At 39.7% G+C, this 25653-nt stretch overlaps 1 protein-coding gene across 1 annotated transcript; it reads right to left on the reverse strand.

The window, feature by feature from the left end:
- Positions 1-841: 841 nt before the first annotated feature.
- VPS4B (vacuolar protein sorting 4 homolog B) lies at positions 842-21267 on the reverse strand. Its single transcript, XM_017828772.1, has 11 exons — positions 21134-21267; positions 18148-18259; positions 16609-16759; positions 15285-15352; positions 12424-12543; positions 12030-12186; positions 10051-10199; positions 9800-9881; positions 7576-7795; positions 4898-5035; positions 842-3152 (listed from the first exon to the last, which is right to left on the reverse strand). Exons 1-11 carry the CDS (start codon positions 21158-21160, stop codon positions 3051-3053), a joined length of 1326 nt encoding a protein of 441 aa, XP_017684261.1. The 5' UTR covers positions 21161-21267; the 3' UTR covers positions 842-3050.
- Between the last annotated feature and the right edge of the window lie 4386 nt (positions 21268-25653).

Raw genomic sequence — 25653 nt, forward strand, 5'->3', positions numbered from 1 at the left:
TATTAAGAAGACTAAATAAACACAAAAGTAGTTTCAAACACTTGAGCAGAAAACATTCAGCAGCTTCTTTGCTTCAGCTGACAAAAAGAGCAATCTCTGACAGGCAGGAGCATGAACAAAAGCAGATTCCTCAGCTATACGTGTTCTGCTCCACTAATTAAAACAAAAGCATATAAGTATATTCAAAGCCCAGCGGATTTTGAAAAAGAAAAACAAACAAACTTTAGGAGATTTATGAAAAACTTCATAGATTTGTATGTTTTTGTCATGCTAGAGAATGACAAAAAGAAAAAGGTAAAAAAATAGGGAGGAAACAAGACTCTGGAATTTGAGGTCAGTCAGGCAACATAGGAAACAATGTAAGAGTTAATTTGCTGTGCTCTTCTAACCCTATGAGTATATGCATCAAGAGGTATACCAGGAAATACAAAATTTAATGTCATTGTGAAGAAACCAACTGTGAAGAACACAAAAAGCACACATACAAGTGATTTAATTGAAAAATTATTTTACACGCAGGAAGGAAAATGACATTTCTTCATACTGCGGTCACAGTAAGCAGTAACACCAGAAGTTATGAAAAAATTTGTAAGCTAAAGATCATACTTATTATACCAGCCAAAGATCATACTCATTAAAAATATACAACTAATTTGTCCAGCATTTACAGACAAATATAACCTTTGATAAATTCTTTCATTTAGAGAATTTTCAACAGTGAAAACTAAAAAGTGATTTTGCATGTCCCCCCCCACCAATTTGGCTATAATTATTATGGGATTACTTAGCTAAGAGGCTCTGTGATATATATTGTCATTTTACAAAGACGGCAAATCAAAAATTGTCCTTCTAGCTGCAACTCCAAGCAGCAAAGTTTATTTGGAATATATTTCTAAAAACAACTTTCAACATCAAACATTAAAGGTTCCGTTACAGATGTCATCCCACAAATGAGCAAGCAGCAAGATGTAAATTTAAAACATACAGTATACTTTTCTTTTACATTAAAGAGATTATACAATTAAGCTTCTAGAAACCAATAGGACAAATCAGCTTACAACAAAAAGGAAAAAAAAAAGAGAGAATGTTCCTGAGAATTTTAAGATTGCAGTAAGGACTCTCATTTTAAAAAAAGGTCAAGAGACAAGTACTTCAGATAGTAGTTTCAAACCTTTGAGTGACAGACCTGACAGTATGTGGCTCACTTCTAAAGTGTTCACAAGAGAAAACTACAAAAAAGTGATCTTGTTGCAACGAGGATTAAGTTTACTAATCACAGCTACCTGCACCTCCCTCCACTGGAATTCCTGCCCTCACCCACTCCCTTTCCTGCTGTACCCACAAAGGTCAACAGAAAGATTTGCAGCCCACTGATTCACATTTACATAACATTCTGATGTTAGACAAAGGTAAAGCTGTAACTGAAGGATTTTGGAAAGAATTTTTCATCATGTTAGTAAACAAAAGCTCAGCACCTTGCAGATCAAAGAATTTTTAACTAAATATTTTGTTTAGCTATTAAACACAGAAACAAGTCTAAAAAATAATAAAGCAGGAAAAACTTGAACATAACATTGAAGAAATTCTCAAAGAACATAGTTGATGTTGTACTTTAACATTTTACTTCATTTAAGTACAGAAAATGTCACCCATCCTATGATTTATAACGTACACAAAATATGTACAGAAAAGAAACCAAACCTCTTCAAAAGATTATCAAATATGTGTATATGTATATAGAACATACACACCTAAAATGTGCAAATTTCTTTTAATGCAAGTTAAACAAAGCATTTGCAGGATAGAGCTATACAATGATAATGGAAGATAGAGTATTCTACATAATCCTAATGATGTTTCATATCTACAGCCAGTGCAAACTTACAAGGCACAAACTCAATGCTGATGCTGTAGTGTTGTAAGTTACATTCAGGCACATCTCCATTTGCAGTTCTTCAGAAAAAGAGCAATGGAAGTGCTACTTCTGTACTGAACTGCCAGCCTTCTCTCCAAGTTTAAGCACTAAATTGATGTAACCTATATGCTACAGTTACCAGTGGGGTTCTGGGTTAATTCATCACCAGAAAGTCTGTGGCTAAAACATCTGTTATAACCTCCTCGTATGTGAAAGTATGCTATTTCCTAAAATACCTCCCATACATTCTCCAAAGACTACATATACCTTGCCAGCCTCAAGACATGGGATCTTACAGGGTATTACTAATGCTTTTTTCTAATTTTAGTCAAACTGCTGCAGAAAGTTTATCCAGATTTAAAAGAACCAAACCAGCAAATAAACCAATTCCAAACAACCCCCCCCCAAGAACAGCCAGCAAAACACCTTCTGAGTTACTTGCATTTAACAAATGTCTGTTAAATTGCATAGTGACAGTGTGTAACAGCCAGTAAAGAGTTAAAAACAAAAGCTTGCTGTTTAAGGCAAAATTTTAACACAGCATAGCAGAAAAAGCCAAATACCAGGTCCATCAGTATTTAAGCAAAATATTGGCCCACGCAGTCTTATCCTCAAAGTGTTTTCCTTCCTACTTTCATACCATCCCACATTTGCAGTATGCTTGATTAGCAAATTTTGTTGCATTTTCCTAAATGAAATGAGAGCAATTAGTATGTATGCTGATTGACTAATACCGAAAACACCTGACAAATATGTTCTTTTCCACCCCTCAAAAAAGGGTTTTTTGAGCCTACTGGGAGTTTAAAACTCACTTGTATCCAGATCTAATATACTAGCTAAAATGGAACTATTAATTTAAAGCTTTCTAGTATTTATTAGACTTTACCACATCACTTTGCTGTCTCACCCTAAAATTGTATTTCTGTATTATTTTTCAATAGAAGACATTTAATAGACATCTGAGGAAAACGATACAATACAAAAGCTTAAGAGTCTTTGCACAGGTATCTTCTATTCCTTCTGCAAAGTAAGAAAGGAGTGATTTTATTGGCATTTATTTGAAGTGCCATCAATAAAGACACAAGAATACTTTTAAAAGAAAAAAAAGTTCTAACGCTCCACGTGTATCTTTGGTTTAGCCTTCCTGACCAAAATCTTCTGTAAACTTCTTTAACTTTTCCAGGTCCAGTTCATTAACTGTTGGTTTTGTGCTAGCTAGCGACCTGAGCATATCAGCCTGTCAGAGAAAAAAAGAATATGCATTAAAAAAAAACATTAAAAAGCTCCTATTTACACAAAACAAAGTAAGCTTGAACACTTCTGCACAGAGGCAGAATTTTAACACTGTCAAGACAGACGACAGTTACTGACTTTTCCAATAACAAAATCACAACCTCGGGTTTAGGTTTAAGGCACTCATCCATTCAAGTTTTATTCATCTGTTTTTCCTGATAAGAACTTAGTTCCTTTTTTTTTTTTTGTCAGCTACTATTTTCAACCCTTGTTTACAGCAGATTAGAGTGGAAAAGAACCAGATGTCCCCACGTACTCTTCACAGTCCAGCAAGATAGAACAACAGACTGCGATTCATCTCTAGCAAAGTTTTACTGCTCATGACTGGTAATTTCTGTCTCTTCAATTTAGTAAATTTCCTAGAAAATAATTAGATGCTAGAAAATGGAGTTTAGAAAAATCACAGATCTATGAAGTTGAAAGCAGCAGTTAAAACACTCTGTGAATAAAAAAGGGAAAGAAAATTAATCAAGTCCTGGTTAAAGGCAACTGAAAAAAAGTAGATGCCCAACACCTCATATTACTATAAAATTATGGCTAAATCCAAAAGTTAGGATCATGATTTTCTACACTTGATATTTCTCTCATCAGATCAGAGGAACCCTGCTTAGAAAGAATTAAAGCCTGATCTCTATAAAGACAAAAACCGATTATGGACACTATAGTGCATCAGAGCCCAGGTACCATTAGGAGCACACAAGGAGCTGTTATGTTTAATTCCAGGAAAGACTGATTAAAAATCCACTTAGACCATACGGGTAGAAGTTTTAGGGCAGGCCTGAAGCTGCATACATCCTTTTGTGCTTCCTCAGTATGCAAACAGGCACAGAAAATTCTTTTCTGAAATGTAGTGACGGTTATATTTACAAAGCAGTGCCTACTGCTCGAGAGGTTTGTGATCCCCATGAAATACACAGATTTCTTTCATTCATTACAGGACTGTTGGCACACAGGAAATGACAGCAGCATGGATTTGTTATTAAGTGCTTCCCATGAACTTTGTACTTAAATTCAGAATGTGCTTTTGCTGCCCTTGGGGAAAAATGCAGAATAAGTGTCCAGCAATTAATTTTTAGTGAACTGAAACTGAAAATTGTCTTAAAATGATGTATTTTATTCCCTAGGCCAAAGAAAGTATTTTAATATACACAAAGAAAACAGCTGGAAGAGCTGTATCACCTGTGAGGAAGTTTAACCAAAACTACCACCACATCCAAAATCTTCTTACATTTTATTGTTTATGCTTGTATTTATTTCATGGGCAATATTTACCTATGGCACATCATGCCCCAATTTACACTGAATGTAATTTTCCATTTCCCAGTATTAATGCCACAGAGTGATGGGAAGAAAGCATATCATGGTACAGGGACCCCAAAGGTTTTAAATGAATAAAAGCCAAGTGAAAGAACTGTGGAAGAGCCAGATGCTGCCCATGGATGAAAGAACAGCAGCTGCATGCCAGCAGACAAGAACAAAAAGAATTGCTTATCAGGGATAGAGAGCTGGCTTTTCCGTAAGCATGCCATACTGTAGTGCTGCATATTGAGAATTCAAATATCTGGTTATCTGGTATGTGCAGCATTTCTGAAAACAAACAATTCATCCAATTGTCTTGAAAAACTCTTCACCTTAAAGTCTTTTCAGGGTTCTGCAAAGCAAGAAAGAAAAGCTATAAAGAATACCTACCATGGAAACTTGAGGCTCCAGTAATTTATCCCCTGGGACCTCCATCCATGTCATTTCTGTGGCTCCAGGATCACCTGGAGAGCAAGGGGTGAACAAATCTACCATTGTGTTTGGAGTAGACACTGATGGTCCCTTTACCTAAAAATAAGAAAACACTCAGTTTATAGGAGTTATAATTTTAAACACAAAACCCAGCTGAACAGCACCCTAGAGCAAAAACATTTCTTGATTTTATGCAGATGGCCTACCCATTGGGAAGATATGTCCTGTGAAAGAAAAATTTTGTAAGAGCATGGGCATCATTCACCTTGAAAACACGAAGCTGTAGATACCTAAATTCACATCGGGTCAAATCCAAAAAGCCACCTCCTCTGAACACCGAGGATTTCTGCGGAAAACTAATATGCCAGGAAATGTAATTGGTGAAGACCACACTTCCGGGTCGCTTTGGGAGTTCGTTCATCACTGGTTAACAGCTTTCTAAAGCTTTCTCAGTAATTCTCCCTGAGAGTCCCTCAAGTCAGGAAGCCGGAGAGAGCTTTCCAAAGCATTCCAAAGCTCCCACAGCACCTTTTCCGGCACCGCGCGAGTGGCGCTCCATAGAGAACAGCGCCACCTAGCGGGACAACACAACACACCCTTTTTTCCCCCAGACACATTGACAGAGCCAAAAAAGACGCACCAGGCATCTGTTCCCTTTCTGCAACACATTATCTGTTACCCACGATTTTGCTTTACGTCATTGTTACACCTGAAGCCCCACACATCCACAGGAATGCAAAGCATATGCAAAGATTGAAGGACAACACACCAACTTGCTATTTTTGACAGAGAGAACTGGATTTGCTATTCCAAAGTGCATTTAGAGCACGACCCTGGAGAGCAGACTGCAATATTCAAAATGCACTCTGACAAACTTGAATTATAACACAGAGCAAGGAATGATTACTAACAATTGAGGAAAGCACTGTTGAACTGAAGCAAGTCATCTGTTATGATGCAAATAATAACATTAAGATTTTGCTTATAAAAATAGGAAATCACATCCAATTAAAGTATTAACACAAGTGGAATCAACTTGGCTTATGTCAGAGCCCTCAAAATACTGCAGTTGTTGGATTTTTTTCTTCCTTTTTTTTTGAGAATAAAAAGGTAAGACGGAAGAATTCCTTTTGGGTTGCTCTGCAAACTGTGACGACTGAGGTTATTTCATTGCTCCATGGCAATCTGAAACATGCCTCAGATTGTTCCAAATTTGAACAAAATGCTAAAAGGTAACAGCCCTTTAGCCAGTGTCACTGTCAGTTAAAGTCAACAATAAATAAATACTTCAGACATCACTGCTTAAGGGAAGAAAGCATCTAGAAAATTCTTGATATATCAAAATAGCTGTTTATTTAACAACAAATACAGCTTACACCACAGTGTTACTGTGAGGTGTCCTCAGAAGATACACTTATTGTCCTCTCACATTCTGGACCACATTGGACTTAAGTGTGTCATTCTCTTTGAATCTTAAGCTGAATGTGCTCATTGGAAGAAACTACATTGAAAGAAAAATAGTATCTTCAAAATAAGTGTAGCTGTTCAGTTCAGGGCCCTTAACCCTGACTTACTGGTAAAAAACCTGTAATTGTAACTGAGATGACAAAGAACTGCTGCCAACACAAGTTACATGGTACATATCTTGATAGCTTAGGATCTAAAATTTTTCCTACCACACCTGCTCTTTTAAGGAGTGGCAAATTAAAGCTTCCCTTTACAGCAGCAAACACCTCTGCAGAATACCCTGACCCACCTTCACCTAAGATACGTGAATTTCTGTACAAATCAAAGTTTGCACTGAAAATGTAAACAAAAAATACTTGTAGTCTGGGTCTACTCTAAGAAATATTACAAATGAAAAATATAATTTTATTTAACCAATATACGTATTTCATGTATTTTAACCTCTGTTTATAATCACACTGTTTTTTAAGAGTTCAATCGTTTACAGAGAACAATTAAGTTTGAGCAGGACCCATATGTGCAAATTCTCCGGGGAAAAGACATTCCCAGATCTAATTGATTTAGATTGGTGGTAAAGAATGCTAACTGGTTCTTTGTCAGATAAAGTTTCTGAGATCCAAATACCATGAAGAAATGTTTCTTAAGTCAGTACACAGCATGAAGAGGTAACTGCAAGATAAGCCAAGCAATATAGTTTGAATAGGCTCTTGGTATGAAACTAACTAATCATAAATTAGTTTCCACATTACAGCATAGTGTCCATAGGGTGCTGCACGCTGCCCAAACAATGAAACACAGACCTGGCTCAGTTGTCTTGCCCCTTTACTACTGTCACAAGTAACACTGATTCAATGTTTTTACAAACACTTTACAAGAACCTTAATTTTTCGGTTTGAAAAATATGTCAAGTAAACAGAATGTGCTTAAGTATAATCCATGTGTTCTCCTGTGTATGAGGGAATACTTTTTTTTCCCCACCATGTTAAGAAACACTTGAGACAGAAAAAGAGCACCTCTGTAATATTCCCATTTAAGTCAAACTGCAAACTGAATGCTTTTAACATTCTCTAGAGACATTAAGAGTCATAGCATGAATATTCAGAAACCAGATCCACCAGACTTATAAGCAGGACTAGAGGGAATGTGAGAAATTTTTGATTCTTACTTACTTTTTTAAAGTGAGTAGCTGATTGCACTTTTCTAACAGGCTGCATGAGTGCATCACGTACAATGATGCTTATATCTGCACCAGAATAGCCTTCAGTTTTCTTTCCAAGCTCTCGATAATCTGATTCTGTTAGGAGATTTGGAGTTGACCCAAGGTGGAGTTTGAACATTGCAGCCCTGGCATGGTCTTCAGGTAAAGGAATATAAATACGCTTCTCAAACCTGGTTTAAAAAAGTAAAAACAAAGTGTTCCACAGATACTAGCTCATGCAGGTGCACAGTGGAAAGAAGCCTATGCAAATAAGCGTATAGTTTGCTCCTAACAATATTAGAAAGAAGCAGTTTCAGTATGATAAACCTTTCAAAAAAATCTAAGGCAAATATTCAACAACCTGTTCTCATAAATAATATTTCAGTTAGCGTGAGCTAGCATCCAGAATATAACTGCTTCCGTTTCATTAAAAAAATCTTCTCTTCAGACTGAAGTTTTCCCAGATACTCTCCAGCAGAGTTTGAGTCATAAAAGAAAAAACTGAGATGAAGAAGCCTAAGTGTTGAAGTATATTTGCACAGTTTTCACACTCAAAGAAAGAACTACCTGATAACAAACTGATGAAACAATTTTCTACACTCTCCAACTAAATTAAAGGAAACCTCATAGCTGGAAGCAAATTTGAAGTCACATTCTCAATAGAGCTGTCAGTAGAAAGTGTTGGTAACTGCAGTTCTTCCTTTGAAGCAGCATCTGTTCTCAGAGTGGGAATTACCTCCCATCAACAGAACAAGAGTGACTCCAAATTCCATAGAACATAATTAACCCGATATACATGACAGAGTGGCCTAAATCCATGGAAAAATACTATAATTACAGTCACTGTTGTACAAATCCCTTTAAGTCTTGTGGGCACAGAATGAGAGAATGGTTTGAGTTGAAAGAGACCTTTATAAAGTTCATCTAGTCCAACCCTCCTGCCATGGGCAGGGACACCTTCCACGACATCAGGTTGCTCAAAGCCCCATCCAGCCCCATCCTGGCCTTGAACACTCCAATGATGGGACATCCCCAGCTTCTCAGGGCAACCTGTGCCAGTGTTTCATCACCCTTATAGTAAAAAATTTCTTCTTTATGTCCAATCTAAACTTACTCTCAGTTTTAACCATTGCCCCCTACCCTGGCAGTACAGGCCTTGGAAGAAAAACAACAAACATCTCTCTGTCTTTTTAATAATCTCCCTTTATACACTGAAAGGCCACAATAAGGTCTCTCCAGAGAGAACCTTCTCTTTTCCAGGTTGAACAGCCCAAACTCTTTAAGTCTGCCTTCATAGGAGAGGTGTTCTCATCATTTTCACAGCTCCCTTCTGGACCCATTCTATCAGGTCCATGTCTGTCTTGTACCATGGACCACACAACTGGAATTTCAGGAGTGACTTGAAATTTTAAGCAACATGTTCACCTCTAAATCTGTCTCACACAACACTATACTCATACAGGTTAGAAGCGACCTCTGCAGGTCACGTGATCCAACCTCAAATCTAAGTATGGCCAGCTTGAATGAAGTATATAAATAAAAGTCAGCATCAGTCATAAAAAAGCAATGTTTCTTTAGCCTACAAAAATGACCATTATGCAAGCTGTGCCCTCATCTCAACATGATCATATATGTCATATAGCTGTGTTTGTCCTCTGCTTGCTCTGTAGCTCAAAGAAAGATCCAAATAATCAGATACAGATTTGGAAGCTCTTTATCTACAAAACAGCAATTAAAACATGCACTGAAAATCACAAGTTATACCTGACCACTAGAAAACCATGGTGTTTCTGTGTAAGGTTACATTTCCATGAAAGAATTCAAGCTACTCAGCAGTTCATTAACAGCTGAAAAGGAAAGCTCTGACCTCTCTTGCCCTTCTGAGGTGTGCATTTTCTAACTTGTTCCCCAAGCCCACCAGAAAACCAACAAGGAAGCAGAAAACTCCTCCATTTCTTCAAGCATAATCATCTAACCAAGAAATCAAATAAACTACAAGGCCGATATAAGAGTGAACAACCTACCTCTCTAAAGGGGCAAGAGGCTATTAGTTTGGCTCGGTCTGTCTCATGGAACTGAGTTGCAGAACATTAGCCATGGCTGCAAACATGAGCTGGATTACCACCTCAAATAGTCTCTGACTGAACCTTCACACCAGTTATGAATTTCACACCATGAAAAAAATTACATCATACCTTCTCCTGATAGCAGAATCCAAAACCCAGGGTATGTTTGTCGCTCCTAAGACCAAGATTCCTTCATTGTCAACACCAACCCCTATATCAGGACAGAAATAATTTCATTGTTTAGATGATAAGCAGAGACTGTTTTAAAAAGTCATCAAAATGTAATGAGGTGGAACTGCAGTTATTTTAGTGTTCTCATGCAAGCTACACTTAAAATACATCTCTTAATTCCTCTGTCTGATTCTGAAAACCAAACTTACCTTGCATCTGGACTAGAAATTCTGTTTTTATCCGTCTAGCAGCCTCACTTTCATTTTCACTTCTTGACCCGCAGAGGGAATCTATCTCATCAATGAAGATAATAGAAGGTTTGTTTTCTCTGGCGAGCTGGAACAAGTTTTTCACTAATCTTAAAGAAGAAAACAGCTTCAGTTATCTTAATAATTTTATTAGTTAGTTAGTATGGCCAGTCTTCGCGAGCGAAGATTTGGGAAAGGTCATTAACCCTTCGAGCCTGCGCAGTGGATTTTTTAGGTGAGACACAGCGTGCGCTGAACTGAGCCCACCCTTTAATCCTGAGGTTCATCTGCCGGGGCCGAGCAAACTTGGACAGTGGCAGTGAGGTCCTCAGGACGTAGGTTTGTTTAGAGTGACCTTCTCTTAGATGGATTGCCTTACAGGGCTGACGAGCTCCATCTGCCCGGGGGCTGGGAATCGAACCCGGGTCGCAGCGGTGAGAGTCCTGCACCCTAACCACTAGACCACCAGGGGCCCCCAATTTTATTAGTTACATCAGTAAAAACACACAGCAGTAGTTCCCTTCAGAGAAAGCAAGAAAAAAGAAGTATTAACATAAAGCTATTTAAAGACACAACATTCTTCCAGCTCCAAGGCTTAGCACTGAGCAAGATAGCCCAGCATAAAGAGAGATGAAAAAATTTGGAGTGCTCCAGGCATAGTTTTGCAAGAAAAAGTTCTTTTTCAGTTTACATTTCTACATGACAGCCTGGACTATACAAGTCTATACCACTCTAGACAGATTCAAAGGAACATGGTTTTCTCTTATTTAACTTAATCAAATTAATTCTAGGGATTTTGTAAGAAATAACTTGTACTTCTACTTTATACAACTTTACTAAATAATTACTATATGACAAGAAACATTGGTTTGCAAAAAAAAAAAACCAAACCAAAACCCCCCTGAAAATAGAACCCAAAATACTTCCAGCCATATTTAATTTACAAATTTTACTAAGTTAAAAAGAAAAACAAATAGGAACATGCTGCAAAATTTTTCACATTACAGCATTAAATCTCAAGCAATAGTCTCAAATGAAGTCAAATAAAATCTAGTGCCAAGGTAAACTCCAGTTCTGTATTTCTTTTGCAACAGAAGAAAAGCAGCTTAAGGTTTCCAGCTTTTGAGGAAAAAAACCCCTCAGTTCAAACACTTTATGGCCTTTCTTCCTCAATCTATCAACTTTAAATAGCGTTGCTGAGTTGTCTCGCACTTCAAACTATTAAAGCATGGTTTTGACAAGTATTCTCATCATTATATGAAGGTACTTTCTGTATAAACCCAGAGCTTTTGATTAATTCAGAGAAGATTTATCAGGGAAGATTTTGGAAGCCTAGATGGACAAATTCTTGCACTTCTAGACTGCAGCCAACACATCACTTCAGGCTTCCTGGTCTTATTTACATATGACATAATAACAAACAAAGAGTTAGCATAGGGACCCCTGAAATTTCCTTTCATGGCTGCTCTTCTCCTTCAACTTATTTCTGCAAGTCCCTTATGTCTTTCAGATTTTGTTTGAAATCGGAATGAAGAAAAAAACCACCTTCATATGGACAAAGGAATGCCACACAGTTGCTGGGACAGATGAGTGGGGAGATGCCAAGAAGCAAAGTAAGCCAGCACTTCAGAGTGATAGAGTGTGCGATCACAGCTGAATTCAGAATGGGAATGAGCTCCATGGTGCTCCATAAACCTTCCTGAGCTAGTTTTAAAACTATCTTGAGCCCTGAAGAAAGATCTAAATGCAGCTTCTCAAAATGCAGAACATGATGATACCATTACATGGCACTGCAGCAGGAAACATAGAAACACCTCAAGTTTGTTTTTAAAAAGACAAGACTGTTCCCTCAAATTCAAGTTCTTTACAGCAACTCATCTAGCTCTATATTAATTTCTTGTTGAAAATGTTTTCCTGGACCTCTGGCAACTCCAACTTACTTTTCACTTTCACCTAACCACTTTGAGACTAGGTCAGAGGAAGATACTGAGAAGAAGGTAGAGTTGTTTGCTTCTGTCGCCACAGCTTTTGCTAAATAAGACTTTCCTGTTCCTGGTGGTCCAAATAAGAGAATCCCTCTCCAGGGTGTTCTTTTGCCTGCAAAAGAGAAACCAGCAGTCTTCAAAATACTGTAGAAAGACTGAACCTATTTTCTGATTATGCCCTTCTCATGTACTCTGAGGTTTTCCACATCTACCCATGAAACTTCTGCCAGATGGATCACAATCTCTTTGATAAGAGCTCAGCTTGAGTCTCTGATACATTGGCATAACACACTTCATGGGCCCCAGTGTCAGTCCTGATTGGCCAATAGTAAATAAGTGTAATTCTGACCTGTAAACAGGTGTGGAAATTTAATGGGCAAGATGACTGCTTCTTTAAGTGCTTCTTTGGCACCTTCGAGGCCAGCAACGTCACTCCATTTGACATTTGGTCGCTCCATAACAATTGCTCCTATAAGAAAGGATTGTATAAGTTAGTGATGCACATATCTTTTCACAACTACAGCAAACTCCATTTGGCAAAAAAGAATAATATAAAAAATATATGCCCATGTCAATACCGAATAAAACCAAGGCATTTCTAAGTAGATATAGGCACCGAATTCCAGTAGGCAAATGGATGTTATTTCTACAGAAATCTGTCACGTTGTTTTACCAAAATAAACCATGGATAACCAGAATACTTGTGAGTTAGCAGAAGTCCTGCAGGAACCATCTCCTCACTGAACCCCAACTGCACTTCCCAAAAAATCTGAAATTTCATTTTAAACAATGTAGCTGCACTAGCTCAGATTGTGTAAGATTCTCCAGCAGATGAAGTAACTTGTTTGGTATCTCCAGATGTGCAGCAAACAATTGGACTACGTAATGGTAATGAAGTTTGAGAGCTAGGGCTGAAAGCGTCAGAAAGGTTAGATGGAGCCTGCTTAACTGCAGAAGTATCTTCTTAGTCAAGCCACGTTCTCTCAGAGTTTATCACCAAGTCTCATCTTCTTCAATCAGTGAGTTCAGCCAACTGAGCCGTAATTTAGCCTTCTCTTCAGACTTCAGATTGGTTACTCTGACATGCTAAGAATTATTTTGTTTCTACTACTTCTGGATGGAAAAACTTGGAACTCAGATAGTAATTGAATATTAGATCCTGTAATCCTAGCCAAGGCAAATCCAAAAGATAAAAGAAATTTTCACATATGAACAAAAGCCAAACAATCCAATGCTTTCAAACACAATGAAAGTTTTGGTTGCCCTAATTCTCTACAAGGGGTTTTCAGTAATTTCACAATTGGCTTTCACCAGGTATTTTCTCAGCATTTTCATCTCATGCCTTCAGAGCTCTGTGAAGTAATTTAAGGCTTTTTTATTTCTATGGGACTGAAAATTTACTGTTACTCACTGGCTAATGAATAAAGCAAATAAAGGAGAGTTTTTCCTTTGCTGCATTCCTTCTCTATAAGATTGACATGAACAATCTCTGTTAAAAATTACAAACTATTAACAGTTTGTAATTTAAAGTCCAAAACCAACAACATATCATTTAAGATGCTAAAAATGTTAGAGAAAGTTAATTGTGAACTGTCTTAACTTGCAATCTATATACTGGAATTAATTCAACCACCTACTTTCAATGCATTCAATTCTTTTGCTAGGTTGATTACATCTCAGTTTTTCTTAAACAAAACTATGGGCTCCATCATTAAAACAATTAGCAGAACAAGTAACAGTTCCGATTGGAACAAGAGATTATTTCAAAGTAAAAATATCAGTGATCTAGACCAGACATACCATGGCAACTGAAATCACTGCACTGTAAGAGATCCCCTGTACCACGACAGAAATGGAGCTGGAACAGTAGGCTTCCTAATTTTGTAGGTGTAAATGAACAGCTGGAAGATTAAGCAATAGAGTGCAAAAGGCCTTTAAAATTCTAAACAAGAGTAATGACAATAGACCCCCAACTATTATCCAGTCTGAGTGTCACTTGGTCACTTCTTCCACCATAAGTTACTATCATAATTAAAATCTAAATAGTCACAAATATGGGAAAGTTCCATAAGGCAAACTCGGCTAGGAGTAACAAGGAAGCAAAATTAAGTATATGAAATTTCTGTGGCTGTTATAGGAAGTAAAATGAAAGTGAGTAGTCTGAAGACAACTCAGAGCTTGTATCTTGTTATCTGAGTAACACCTGTGTTAAGTTTAAAGGTACCTCAGACTTTCAAGCAATCAAACGTACAAGCAAGGTGGTTGTCATTTTATAGAAAGTACCAAGAAAGTTCCAGGTGCAGGAAACTATTCTTGAAATAGGACCTGAAGGTCAGATTCATGTAGGAAGAAACAAAGTCTTTAAAGTAAGAAACAGGATAAGAGTCCAGTGCTCAGCAATTTTCTGTCATTTTTAAAAAAATAGGAAACTGTCCCATATAACTGTGCATAACATTAAATAAGTCTGCAGCGAAGTAGAAGCAGCATGGGACAGTTTCTGAAAAACAGGAGAACAATGAGGTTTCTTCAGATCCATAAGCACCTTCTGTCAGGGGAGCTCTGAACAGTTCTTCACCATTAAAGGGTAATAAATATGAAAAAATCCTCCTTTTTACTGCGCACAAAACTACTGGTGGCTGCTATACATTGCATCACTAACTGTATTCTGAATTTGAGCTCAAAACTCCAAACTATGATGCTACTTAGCTGTGAGAGCATCATCACTGCATATGAGAAAATGCTGCCCATTACTATAAATGGGAAATAATCCATGTTCTTTACTCCTAAACTTGAGCACAAGCTTTTTTTTGTCAAAACAGTCCTGCTTACACTAAGTGTTTGTATGATGTTCATTACTTTAGCCCTAGGCAATACTTTAATTCACTTAAGAGTAAAAAAATACTGATTCAGTTTAGCCTATAGCTATCTGGGATTTTGCAACTTCTCCTGTCGGAAAATGCTGTCCGGAAAGATGGTACAATTTTAACATGAAGCACAGGGTACAGGAGATACATTTCAATATAGTCACTGTATAAATTCATGGCACACAAGCCCATACTTCCAGAAAGACTATGCTTTTGAATGTGTTGAGCATACTAGTTGAGCCACTTACAGACATTAAAGTTTACCCATAACATTTAGATGGCAAAAATGTAGGAACTTGCTTGACTGAAGTCACTCCTATTTAAAGAAAAGGATGCTTCAAATTACCTTGAAGTTGATTCTGTAGCTTCTTTTTTTCAGGATCCTCTGATTCCCCTTCCCCATCACTGTCATTCCTGATATGGAAACAAGGAAAAAAATTTGAAATACAGTAAGAGAGACTGCTGTCTTAAGGTAAAAATCACAATGCAAAAAGCAGAAAAAACACCAGGCTGAGGAAGGAATGAAATAAACGTTGAGATGCTTCTAGACCTGTACAAGTTTACATGATTGTACTCCTGCTTTTGTACACTTTCCTAAACTTTTTCTACAATTTCTTTCTAATTCACCCTCCTTGTCTTTTCAACTTCCTATTACGGGTCTGAGCACTCTTAACACACTTCTACATGCTTTGAGCCAGCCCTCAGGAAACAAAACCCTCATATTCAGCAACACAGAAGCAATAAAAAGGTTTATTTGTAGACACTGGGCAAAAGTGACAATCCGGACTTGCAACACGACTTGGCCAATAACACCTAGTACTATGAAACCCTACACTCTCATCAGAACAAAGGATAGTGGAAATTAAAGAAGGAAAAAAGAGACTAGACAGTGAACAAGTGGAGTGCAGGTCATGAAAATACACGTAGCCTCTGTGGTATTACCAATTCCTTCTAAAAATAAAACAGCAGGACACAGTACAGCTCAAAAAATGAAACTGATGAGATGAAAGAGTGACATTTTAAGAGACAACTAAGCAACTTTAGCTGTTCAGGACTGCTAAAAGGGCAGCCCCACCAGAAGCTATCATCCTGAAATTTTCCTCTCTCCTATAACAGCAATAGCAAGAGCAAAAGAGGCTGGGCTTGTTTGGGTGACTCTGCTTGTTCAACTCTCTGATATGCAAAGTGAGAAACAAATCTCATAAAAGGAAACTAGCAGAGAGACCAGGCAGCAGCAAGACATTAGAGTGATTCAGTCCATCTTACAGAACTTTACCCCATATAGAACTTTTTACCTCTTATCAAGTGTGACAAAGATCAAACTCAGTAAGTCCAGTAATCATCAGTCTGAATTTATTTTCTAGTTAGTAAGTATTTAAATGCAGAAAACTTTAAAGGTCATTGGGCTCATTGACATTAAATCCAATAATCATTGGATTCGGCTTTTATTCTTCAGTGAATTTCCTATGCAAATGTTCACACATTTTAGTAAACAAGCACAGAAATGCCTGTGATGGTAATTCATGGTATTTTTATTAGCCCACTGTATTTCAGCACAGTCATCACCTGAAGCATTTCAAAAACACTACTCAAAATGATCTTTCAATAGTTGAATTTTAGAATAAGCTGAATTCAGGAAGTATTTTGCTTTACCTTCTCCAAAAACATACCCTTTTGCATCAGTAGGACCAGACTCTTTAACTGGTTTTGGTGCAGTTTTTTCTCTCTTTTTCAGATATTCTTTCAGCTTTTCTGCTCTGTCCAAGTATTCTGTACATTTCATTCTAATGCTTTGTTTTGCTTTATCCCCCTGTGCTTCATCTAAAAGTTTGAAGAGAAACAATTCTTAGTTAACAGCAAAACATATGTGCATCATCAGAAAACAAGACAAAATCTCTGCCTTCTTTATATCTTATCAATATAGCCCTCTGAGGGCTCACCACATAACCAAATACCTCAACTACTTATTTTTCCACTACGCCATGGAAAGAAGTGACAGAAAGAATGCATCACATAACAGAAATCAAATATACATCTGAAGGTTGCCTTGGCTTAAAATTTGACTGTAAAGGATTAAGGATAACGGCACTGGAAGCTTTTGTGTCAGCCCTTCAAGCTGCTAGACACTGCCTTAATAAGTGATTTTCTAAAATAGCTCATCAAGATGCTGCCTGTGCTAAGCAATTTTTATTGAGAGGCATACTTGATTTTTCCACTGCCTGCTAATTTTAAAAGATAAAGAAAAAAAATTACATAAAATATCTGAAAGAATTAGGTGTGTTTAAACAGCCACACTGTTCTCGTAGTCACTATTACAGTATTTCAAATCAGCAATCAACACTTAACATCAGGTTTATGTGTTAAGTTTCCAAAAGTATATCAGTATTGTTAAAAGAAAGTGATATTCTGAGAAAGTCTATAGGACATAAATGGATAAGAAGTGATAAACACAAATTATCATAATAATAAAGGACTACAAAGAAACTGTAAAGAAAATAGTGGTTTTTTCCAAATCATGGAGATCTTTAAGTGCACTTACGTCAGGCAAGCAACCCTAATCCACTTAGATTAGGGCTGTACCCACTCCTTGCATACAAGCACTGGACACGGCACAAAATGTTACACAGAAGTGTGAAAAGGCATAAAATAATGAGAATATGGAAACCTGAAGAAAAGTTATAACATACAAATCCATCTCATACATTTTCTTGGCCAAGATGAACAGCAAGACCATGGCATGAAGGAGCAAAAAATGCCAGCAGAGGGACTGTAGAAAGGCAAGTGGCATGAGTTAAAAGGAGCAAAAACCACTCTGTAGATACAGCAAAGACTTCGTGGGTAACATGGACTTCAGTACAACAGAAATGTAGGGATCCCTGCACTTATTGTCACATTTCCTCGTGCAGTGGCCAGCTTGAAACACTGCTACAAAAGTCCAGAAGAGAGACAGCAAATAGCTGCCTCTTGTCTTAGAAAAACCCTAAAACAAAACACAAGTAAAAAATAATCCAATTTCTTTCAAGAATGGAGCAAGCACACAACACAGGGAAGGCAAAAGCTGAAAAATATACAACGTCAGCCAAACTACAATTAGCAAGTATCAACTGTTGACGAGAGTAAAAATTTAAATACTGATGTCAACATACGAGGTTACTCTTGTGCAATCTGTCTACTAAACTTCACTTAATCATCCAATACGTTACACTTACATTTTACAACGTGGAGAAAATACTGCACAGCATGTTGGTACAAGCGGAAGGCTTCCTCATAGTTTCCTGCTTTATCTTCTTGTGCTGCCCTGCTAGCAAGGTCTATTGCTTTCTGTAACACAAACAAGTAATTAAGTGCTGTGCAAAAGCAGTTTGCACCATCGGAGACCCTTTAAGCTGTTACCCTGTTTTTTGATGGCGAGTTTTCCTGCTTCTCAACATTTACCCCCAAAAGTTGAAGGCAACCGATTACAAGTCTTATGTGCTGTATTGTACACGACACAATATTTCCATCCTTTTATGAACAGCAATTTACTAGCACACAAAAAAGCATAGAGAACATATCCAAATCTCAAGCATCAAAAGCGTTCTGTGAGCAGTTATGAACAGATTTTTAATTTATTTGTTCAAATAGATCTGTGATTTAAGCTACCATATTGCACACACTGACCAGTGGATTTATTGCTATCACCGCTATTTCATTGCTCTTAAGTGCTTATTACTTTTTATTACACTTTCCTCCTTGGAATGCCAATACCACTTCAGGACAATTAAAACTCTCTGTTTTAACCACTCCTTCATGTGGGTTAAAAAAAAGCAGTTGGTTAGCCGGAGATAACAAACTCCAAATAAATCTTCTCTAGCCCCTCACCTATTTTTTCACATTCAATTGCTTTGCTAAGCATTGTTAGTATGCTCAGGATGACTAATGTCAGAGATCAAGGTGGAGAGCTTCAACTGCAGCAAGGATTTTCCACTAGACATTCCAGTACAGATACTCTTGCCACTATCCAGACACTCTGCTGTGTTTCAGGCAAAATAAACCAACATGAGAGAAACAACGAAATCTCTCATTCTATTGCTTTGCATTGCTGTCTTGGAAGCAAACATAATCTCAACAGATCTACCTGAAATCAAAGGTATTTAAAACCAATAAAGTAGACTCTATGGCTCTGTTGTGGCAAGTGTTGGGACACACTGTAAGCACCTGTTTCTCTGGAACAGGATTTATTCTTTCCTTTTTGGAGAAGCCAGGAGCTCATAAGCAGTTTCCCAGGTACGAATGGGCAGTCCCATCCTTGGGGCTCATTTTGTGCTGGCTCCCTTAGGCCCCTCTAAGCACCGTTCAAATCTAGCAAAAGAGCAAAAATTAACCCCAAACAGAAGTTTCTTTCTTCATAAGTCCCTTCAGTGACTTCAGTTACTATGGGGCAGCCCAATGACTCCTGGATGCAGTACAACAAAGACAACGATATACATGGCACTAAATCCAAAGAATAAATGGCAAAGATCACCTGCTAAAACAGAACTGTGAGAAAACAGGGCATGTTGCAGACCTGCTCCTCTGAAAAAGTCTACATCATGTATTGCCTGGTTTTGTAAACAGCCAAAGACGATTACCTGGCTATTAGATTCTCAGCTCTAATACTTCCTTACATGAGCTGCACAGGAAACTGAACATGAGCCAGCAGTATGCCCAGGTTGCCAAGAAGGCCCATGGCATCCTGGCTTGTATCAGGAACAGTGTGGCCAGTAGGACCAGGGAAGTGATTCTTTCCCTGCACTTAGTGCTAGTGAGGCCACACCTGGAGTACTGTGTCCAGTTCTGGGCCCCTCAGTTCAGGAAGGATATTGAGGTGCTGGAGCAGGTCCAGAGAAGAGCAATGAGGCTGGTGAAGGGACTCGAGCACAAGTCCTATGAGGAGAGGCTGAGGGAGCTGTAGTTGTTCAGTCTGGAGAAGAGGAGGATCAGGGGAGACCTCATCACTCTCTACAACTACCTGAAAAGAGGTTGTAGCCAGGTGGGTGTTGGTCCCTTCTCCCAGGCAACCAGCAGTAGGACAAGAGGGCATGGTCTTAAGCTCTGCCAGGGGAAGTTTAGGTTGGATATTAGGAAGAAATTTTTTACGGAGACAGTAATCGGACACTGGAATGGGCTGCCCAGGGAGGTGGTGGATTCACTGTCCCTTGAGATTTTTAAGATGAGACTGGGTGTGGCACTTAGTGCCATGGTCTAGTAACTACAGCAGTGTTGGATCAAGGGTTGGACTTGATGATCTTGGAGGTCTTTTCCAATCCGGTTGATTCTGTGATTCTATGATTTTAAGAACACCGCTGCTATCAAACAGAAAATCATTATTAGAAAGTTCTACGAACTAGGGCATAGATGACCAGCTTTAACTATCCCTAAGGCACAAACCACATTCATCAGGCCATAGTTTGATAGTTTGATGAACATCACCCTCAGAAAGAATGTCAGCCTTAACAGGTGTCATTCCCCTTCTGCTTATTCTAGACCCTGCAATATATCCTCTGCTTTGCCAGTATAAACATTACACTGCCTATGTAAACACTGCATACGGAAATGATCACGGTTCAAACAGCTGAAAAGAGACTGTTCTGAACACAGGTCACTTCTGGATCTGTTTTGCCGGCCTGCCGCAGCACCGATTACACAGGCCCGCTGAGGGTTAACACAAGCAGAAAACGGAGCAGGCAAGGGCTTCCTACAGCAAGAAACACAAGCCAAACTATGCGTCCAGACCACAAGAGGCAACAGCGCTTCCCAGACGGGCATTAGGCATCGGGTCCCGCAGGGCTGGTGCTCGCAGGGACCCCCTCCCGGAGGGGTCAGGGACCCCCTCTCGGAGGGGTCAGGGACCCCCTCCCGGGGTCTCAACCCCGGTGCCGATGAGTGGTGACCCTGCGGGCTCAGCCGCGCCGAGCCCCGAGCCCACTTCCCACCACACGCCCCTGGCTGCGGCTGCCTGCGGCTCTCCCGACGGTGTCCTCGGCCCGGCGGGCAGGCGGCGTTCGCGTTCCCTGTGCCGCCGCTCCGCCCGCAGGACAGCCCCGGCGCAGGACAGCCCCGGCGCAGGACAGCCCCGGCGCAGGACAGCCCCGGCGCAGGACAGCCCCGGCCGCGCTCCTCCCTGCCCGCCGCCCCCGGCCCGCCCTGCCCCAGACAGGGCCGGCGCCGCTGTACCTGCAGGTTGCCGGTGTTGCCCGCCATGGCGGAGCGGCGGAGGGGCGGAGGCGGGAGCAGGGAGCGCAGGCCCGCGGCTGCAGCCGTCGCAGCGCCCCCGGCCCGGGAACGGGAACCGAAACCGCGGCCTCCGCCCGCCCTTCCGCACCCCGCGCCCCTTCCGCTTCCGGGCACGCCCCGCGCGCCGCCAGCGAGTGGCTAACCAGGCCGGGGAGCGCCCCGCGCAGCCCCTCGGAGTCCTTGGTGTTCCCTGGTGTTCCCTGAGCCGCTCTTAGTCACGGAATCGCTACGGTTGGAAGGGACTCCTGGAGATCATCCAGTCCAACCCCCCCTCCTAAGGCAGCGTCACCTAGAGCAGGTGACACAGGAACGCGTCCGGGTGGGTTTGGAATGTTGCCAGAGAAGGACACTCCGCAGCCTCCCTGGGCAGCGTGTTCCAGTGATCTGCCACCCTCAGCGAAAAGAAGTTCTTCCTCATGATGAGGCGGAATTTCTTGTGTTTCAGTTTATGGCCATTACTCCTCGTACCACTGAAAAGAGCCTGGCACCATCCTCTTGGCACCCGCCTTGGAGATATTTATATGCATTAATGAGATCCCCTCTTAGTCTTCTCTCTTCCAGACTAAGCAGGCCCAATCTTGTTTAATCCATCCTGACACAATCATGAGCGGTCAAGTGTCACTGGCCCGTGGGTCAGTAATGAAGCTCGGGTGACGTGTGATGCTCACGGAGTGTGTAGGAGGAAGTGACTCAACACGCAGCTGATTACAAACCAGTTCTGTAAAGCCAACCTGCTGTATGGATTTAGGGACGCCTGCTAAATTAGTGCCATATCCTTCCCCACAGTACTTTAACTCCTTTAGGGCAAAAAAGAATGTCTGGGAAACTTCACTAGATTAATAAACCCCATTCTTCCAACTACCTCCAAGTAACCACAGTGCAAATTTGACTTAATAATTTCAATGTCACTTTTTAAATTTTTTTTTTTTTTTTTTTTTTTTAATTTTAAATAAAGCAGTTCAGTGAACCTTTTTGTTACTGTAAGTAGGTTGCCTGTTCTGGGCAGAGGGAAAAAAGCACATCCACAGTCCTCCCTGTACCAGGGAAGGTCGTGGTAATATTTTCCTCACATCACCAGGTTGGCAGTTTATCTTGGTAAGTGTCCTGATGTATCGAGGATGCTTTGGCTGATTTTTAGACATGTTCAGTAACAGCTGTTCTCTTCAGCTCAACTCCAAAAGTGTAAAGACGATGTAGCAAAGATTAAGTCATGTAATCACGCTTTGGAAAATGACATGGTAAAGGGAGTTTGCCACAAAAGACAACTGAAATTGGCCAAAGTGAAGGGAGAGCTGATGATTTCTGAAGGAACTTTACAGCTGTGTGGTCATCAGGATTCAAGCATAGCATCCATGGTGGAAAGTGCTCAGGAAAACTGGGGGCTAAATCACATAAATCAATTTCTTTCTTATTCCATCTTCAAAGGATTAGGCAAACCCATCCTTTTTACTCTTTCACCATTGATTATGTCATCATAGAGCCCTTGGGCTTTTTTTAACCTCCTTCTTATTTAAAATACACTACTTCCTTGGGGATGTCATTTCCCTTTTGGCTTTACCTTCTCATTCTGATTAGTGTAACAGAGTACTCTGAGATACATTCCTGGCACTAATATTTCAGGCTGTGTCCTCTATACCTATGATTTTTAATTCTGTAGTGTTATATCTAGCTTTTAGACCTAGGTCTAAAACAATGTCGCAAGTGTGTAAGTAGTAAATGTCTCTCCAGTCACACTGAACTAGCTTCTGAACTCCAGAAAAAACAACAGTGTGATTTAAAAAAGTAAATCAGAAAAGGCACTTGTGCCATTACAATAACAGGCTAAATCTTGCACCCCTTACTGAAGTCTTATTCATACAATTTTCCTGCTATAATTTGACTTTGAAGCTCATTCTGCCTGAGGAAAGACTGGATGAACGATGAATGCTGAGTAATGACATCAAGATTATTTCCTGAGAGGCTGATGAAGTGTCATGTCAAGGGTATTTCTTCAATTTGAGGGACAAGTACGGTCACATTATCTAATACTTCCCAGTGCTGAAGATCCTGTGTTACCATATTCTAAGAATTCATATCATAATGATTGTGTACAACTAAGTGTAATGAAAATAGAACATATTTAAAATGTTAATATGGGTACCTCTTGGCCTCAGCTAAGTCCATCTCATCACTGCCTTGTTGCTTACATTGCTTCAGTGTTAGGTGGCAGAAGCATGGAAGATCTCCTGTGTTTCCTAAGGCTGAGTAAGCTGTTGTGGAGAATGCGTCCTGCTACCTTATCTTGGTATGGAGGGAAAGGATCCACCCTGCATGTTGCCTGGACACCTTGGGGCAAGAATAGGTGGATACATCAATAAAACAAGGCATGTCTACAGCACAGCCAGGCTTCATATCTGTGATTCCCCTCTGCCATGGCAGCTGACTGAGATGACTAATGTCATTATCAGAGTGAGACTGCTATTAACTAGATGACACAAGAGCCACGTAGTTAAGGGAAATCACTGCCTTAAAGAGCTTAACAGTGCAGACAGAGAAGGCAGGAAAATATAGCCTCTATTTTTTTGTATTTTTCTACGTGATGAAATGATGTTGCAAGATCAATATAAATCCCATTACATGACCTCGATCCAGTTTGGTGTACACACAATGAGCTCGTGCACCTGGGACTTGCAGTGCATCTGTGTTCATTCCCTGCACCAGCAAACATGCTGTGCCAAAAAGCAGGAGCACTGCCCTTCTAAGAGGTTCAAGCCACCAGCTGTCCTTGGGAACCTGTCTGCCTGTAATGTGGTGCATGTGGGAGTACTGCTGTGGTATTCCCAGGTGGATGGCTGCCCTACATAACCACTTCTAGTAGCACTGAAACCCCACCAGCATTGTGGCGGAGGGCTGTATCCTAAGACTTATTATTCCTAAAGCACTCGGAGCTGTGGGCACAGAGAGGGTATTGTGTAGCTATGGAGCCCAGAAGGAAAAGAAAGCTGCCTTCAGGACCAGAAGGACAGAGAGGAAAATTAAGCCATGTTACATCTATGGTGCTAGAGACAAGAGTGAGCTTTGGGGCAGGACTTGTAGCACTGGATTTTGAGGAGTAAGTGGTGCTCAAACTCTATCTCATCCCATGGGTCCGAGGTGGATGGTGGCAATATATTTCCTGCCATAGTACAGTTATGGATCTGGTTGTGCCTTTCTGGAAAAGTTAAATTTGTAGCTTTCAAGCTAAACTCTTTAGATTTCTTAGTTATATTAATTTTCACTCTACTTCTGGTTTAGTTTTTAGACTCAGAAACTCAAAATATGTAAATGCTTCAGAGCACACTATGATTTTGAATCAAGTATGTGTGTGTACAAACTATGTTGCCTTCTGGACTAAATTAATTGGTAATGGAATGACTCAAGATGTATATTTCTGTACTTCATAGTGAGATTAATCTGGCACTTTGGGAAAACAGCCTAAGAAAATGATTGCAAGTATAACCTAGGGCACATTTTTAAACTGTTCATCTGATCTTTTGACAAAGCACAGAAATAAAAACATAGCGTATTTTCTTAATTTGTGAAATATAAAGTCCAGTGCTACTATATTTTTTGAACAACATTTAGCACAGTGAATTTCAGGACTTTTTTTCCTACTGTTACATGAGTAACAGTAGGAAAATATTCTGGCAGATATTGCTGCCAGAAGAATAAAAATGAAATATGAACAGTATTTTTCTTAGCTTTGCATGTGTTGTCTTCAAGGGCAATATTTGCCCTCTACAAGCATAAGTCTGGGGATTTCTGAGTCTTTTCTCATCTTGAACGCAGCAGTCAGGGACACTCATACGGGCATTCTGTACAGAGGCCAAGGACAAACATTTCACCTTGGTCTTTTCTGCATAGCATTTCATATGTTAGGTCTTGCTAACTCATTGAGATTGAATGGAATAAAATCTCTTCAATGGTGACTTTTTGTACAGTCGAGCAGATGTGGCTTGAAGGTTGTATTGGTTGACTCATTTTCATTTAAAATATACAATTTTGCCAGCTGGAGACTGCCAGCTCTTCTATACATATATGAATTCAGGGATTTTGTGCTATGCATTGTTGAATTTGGTGAAGCAGCATTTCTTTTAGAAATGTTTTCATTGTCACCACACTTAACAGCCTTATATATCCCTAATCACCTCAGACATTTTATCATTAGAAATTGAGGAAGTGTTCCCCAGCCAATGTTTCTTCGAGTTTAGAAAGCTTCAAGTTTGGACTGTGCACTTTGGATTGCTTCTAGCTGCCTTCATTTAAAATTTTGATGACCTGTAAAGTCTTTGGAACAACTCCTAAGGATATTGTAGTTGTAGTTGCCCTCATCACCCGGGGGTCTTTTTTAATCACTGCCAGATTTTTCAAAAATATATGCTGTAATCCAAAGAGAAATCAAGGGACTCATAAAATTGGTAGATCAAGTTCTACAACCTGTG

The sequence above is a fragment of the Lepidothrix coronata genome, unplaced genomic scaffold (genome assembly GCF_001604755.1).
Source record: "Lepidothrix coronata isolate B3197 unplaced genomic scaffold, Lepidothrix_coronata-1.0 Scaffold152, whole genome shotgun sequence".
Lineage (NCBI taxonomy): Eukaryota > Metazoa > Chordata > Aves > Passeriformes > Pipridae > Lepidothrix > Lepidothrix coronata.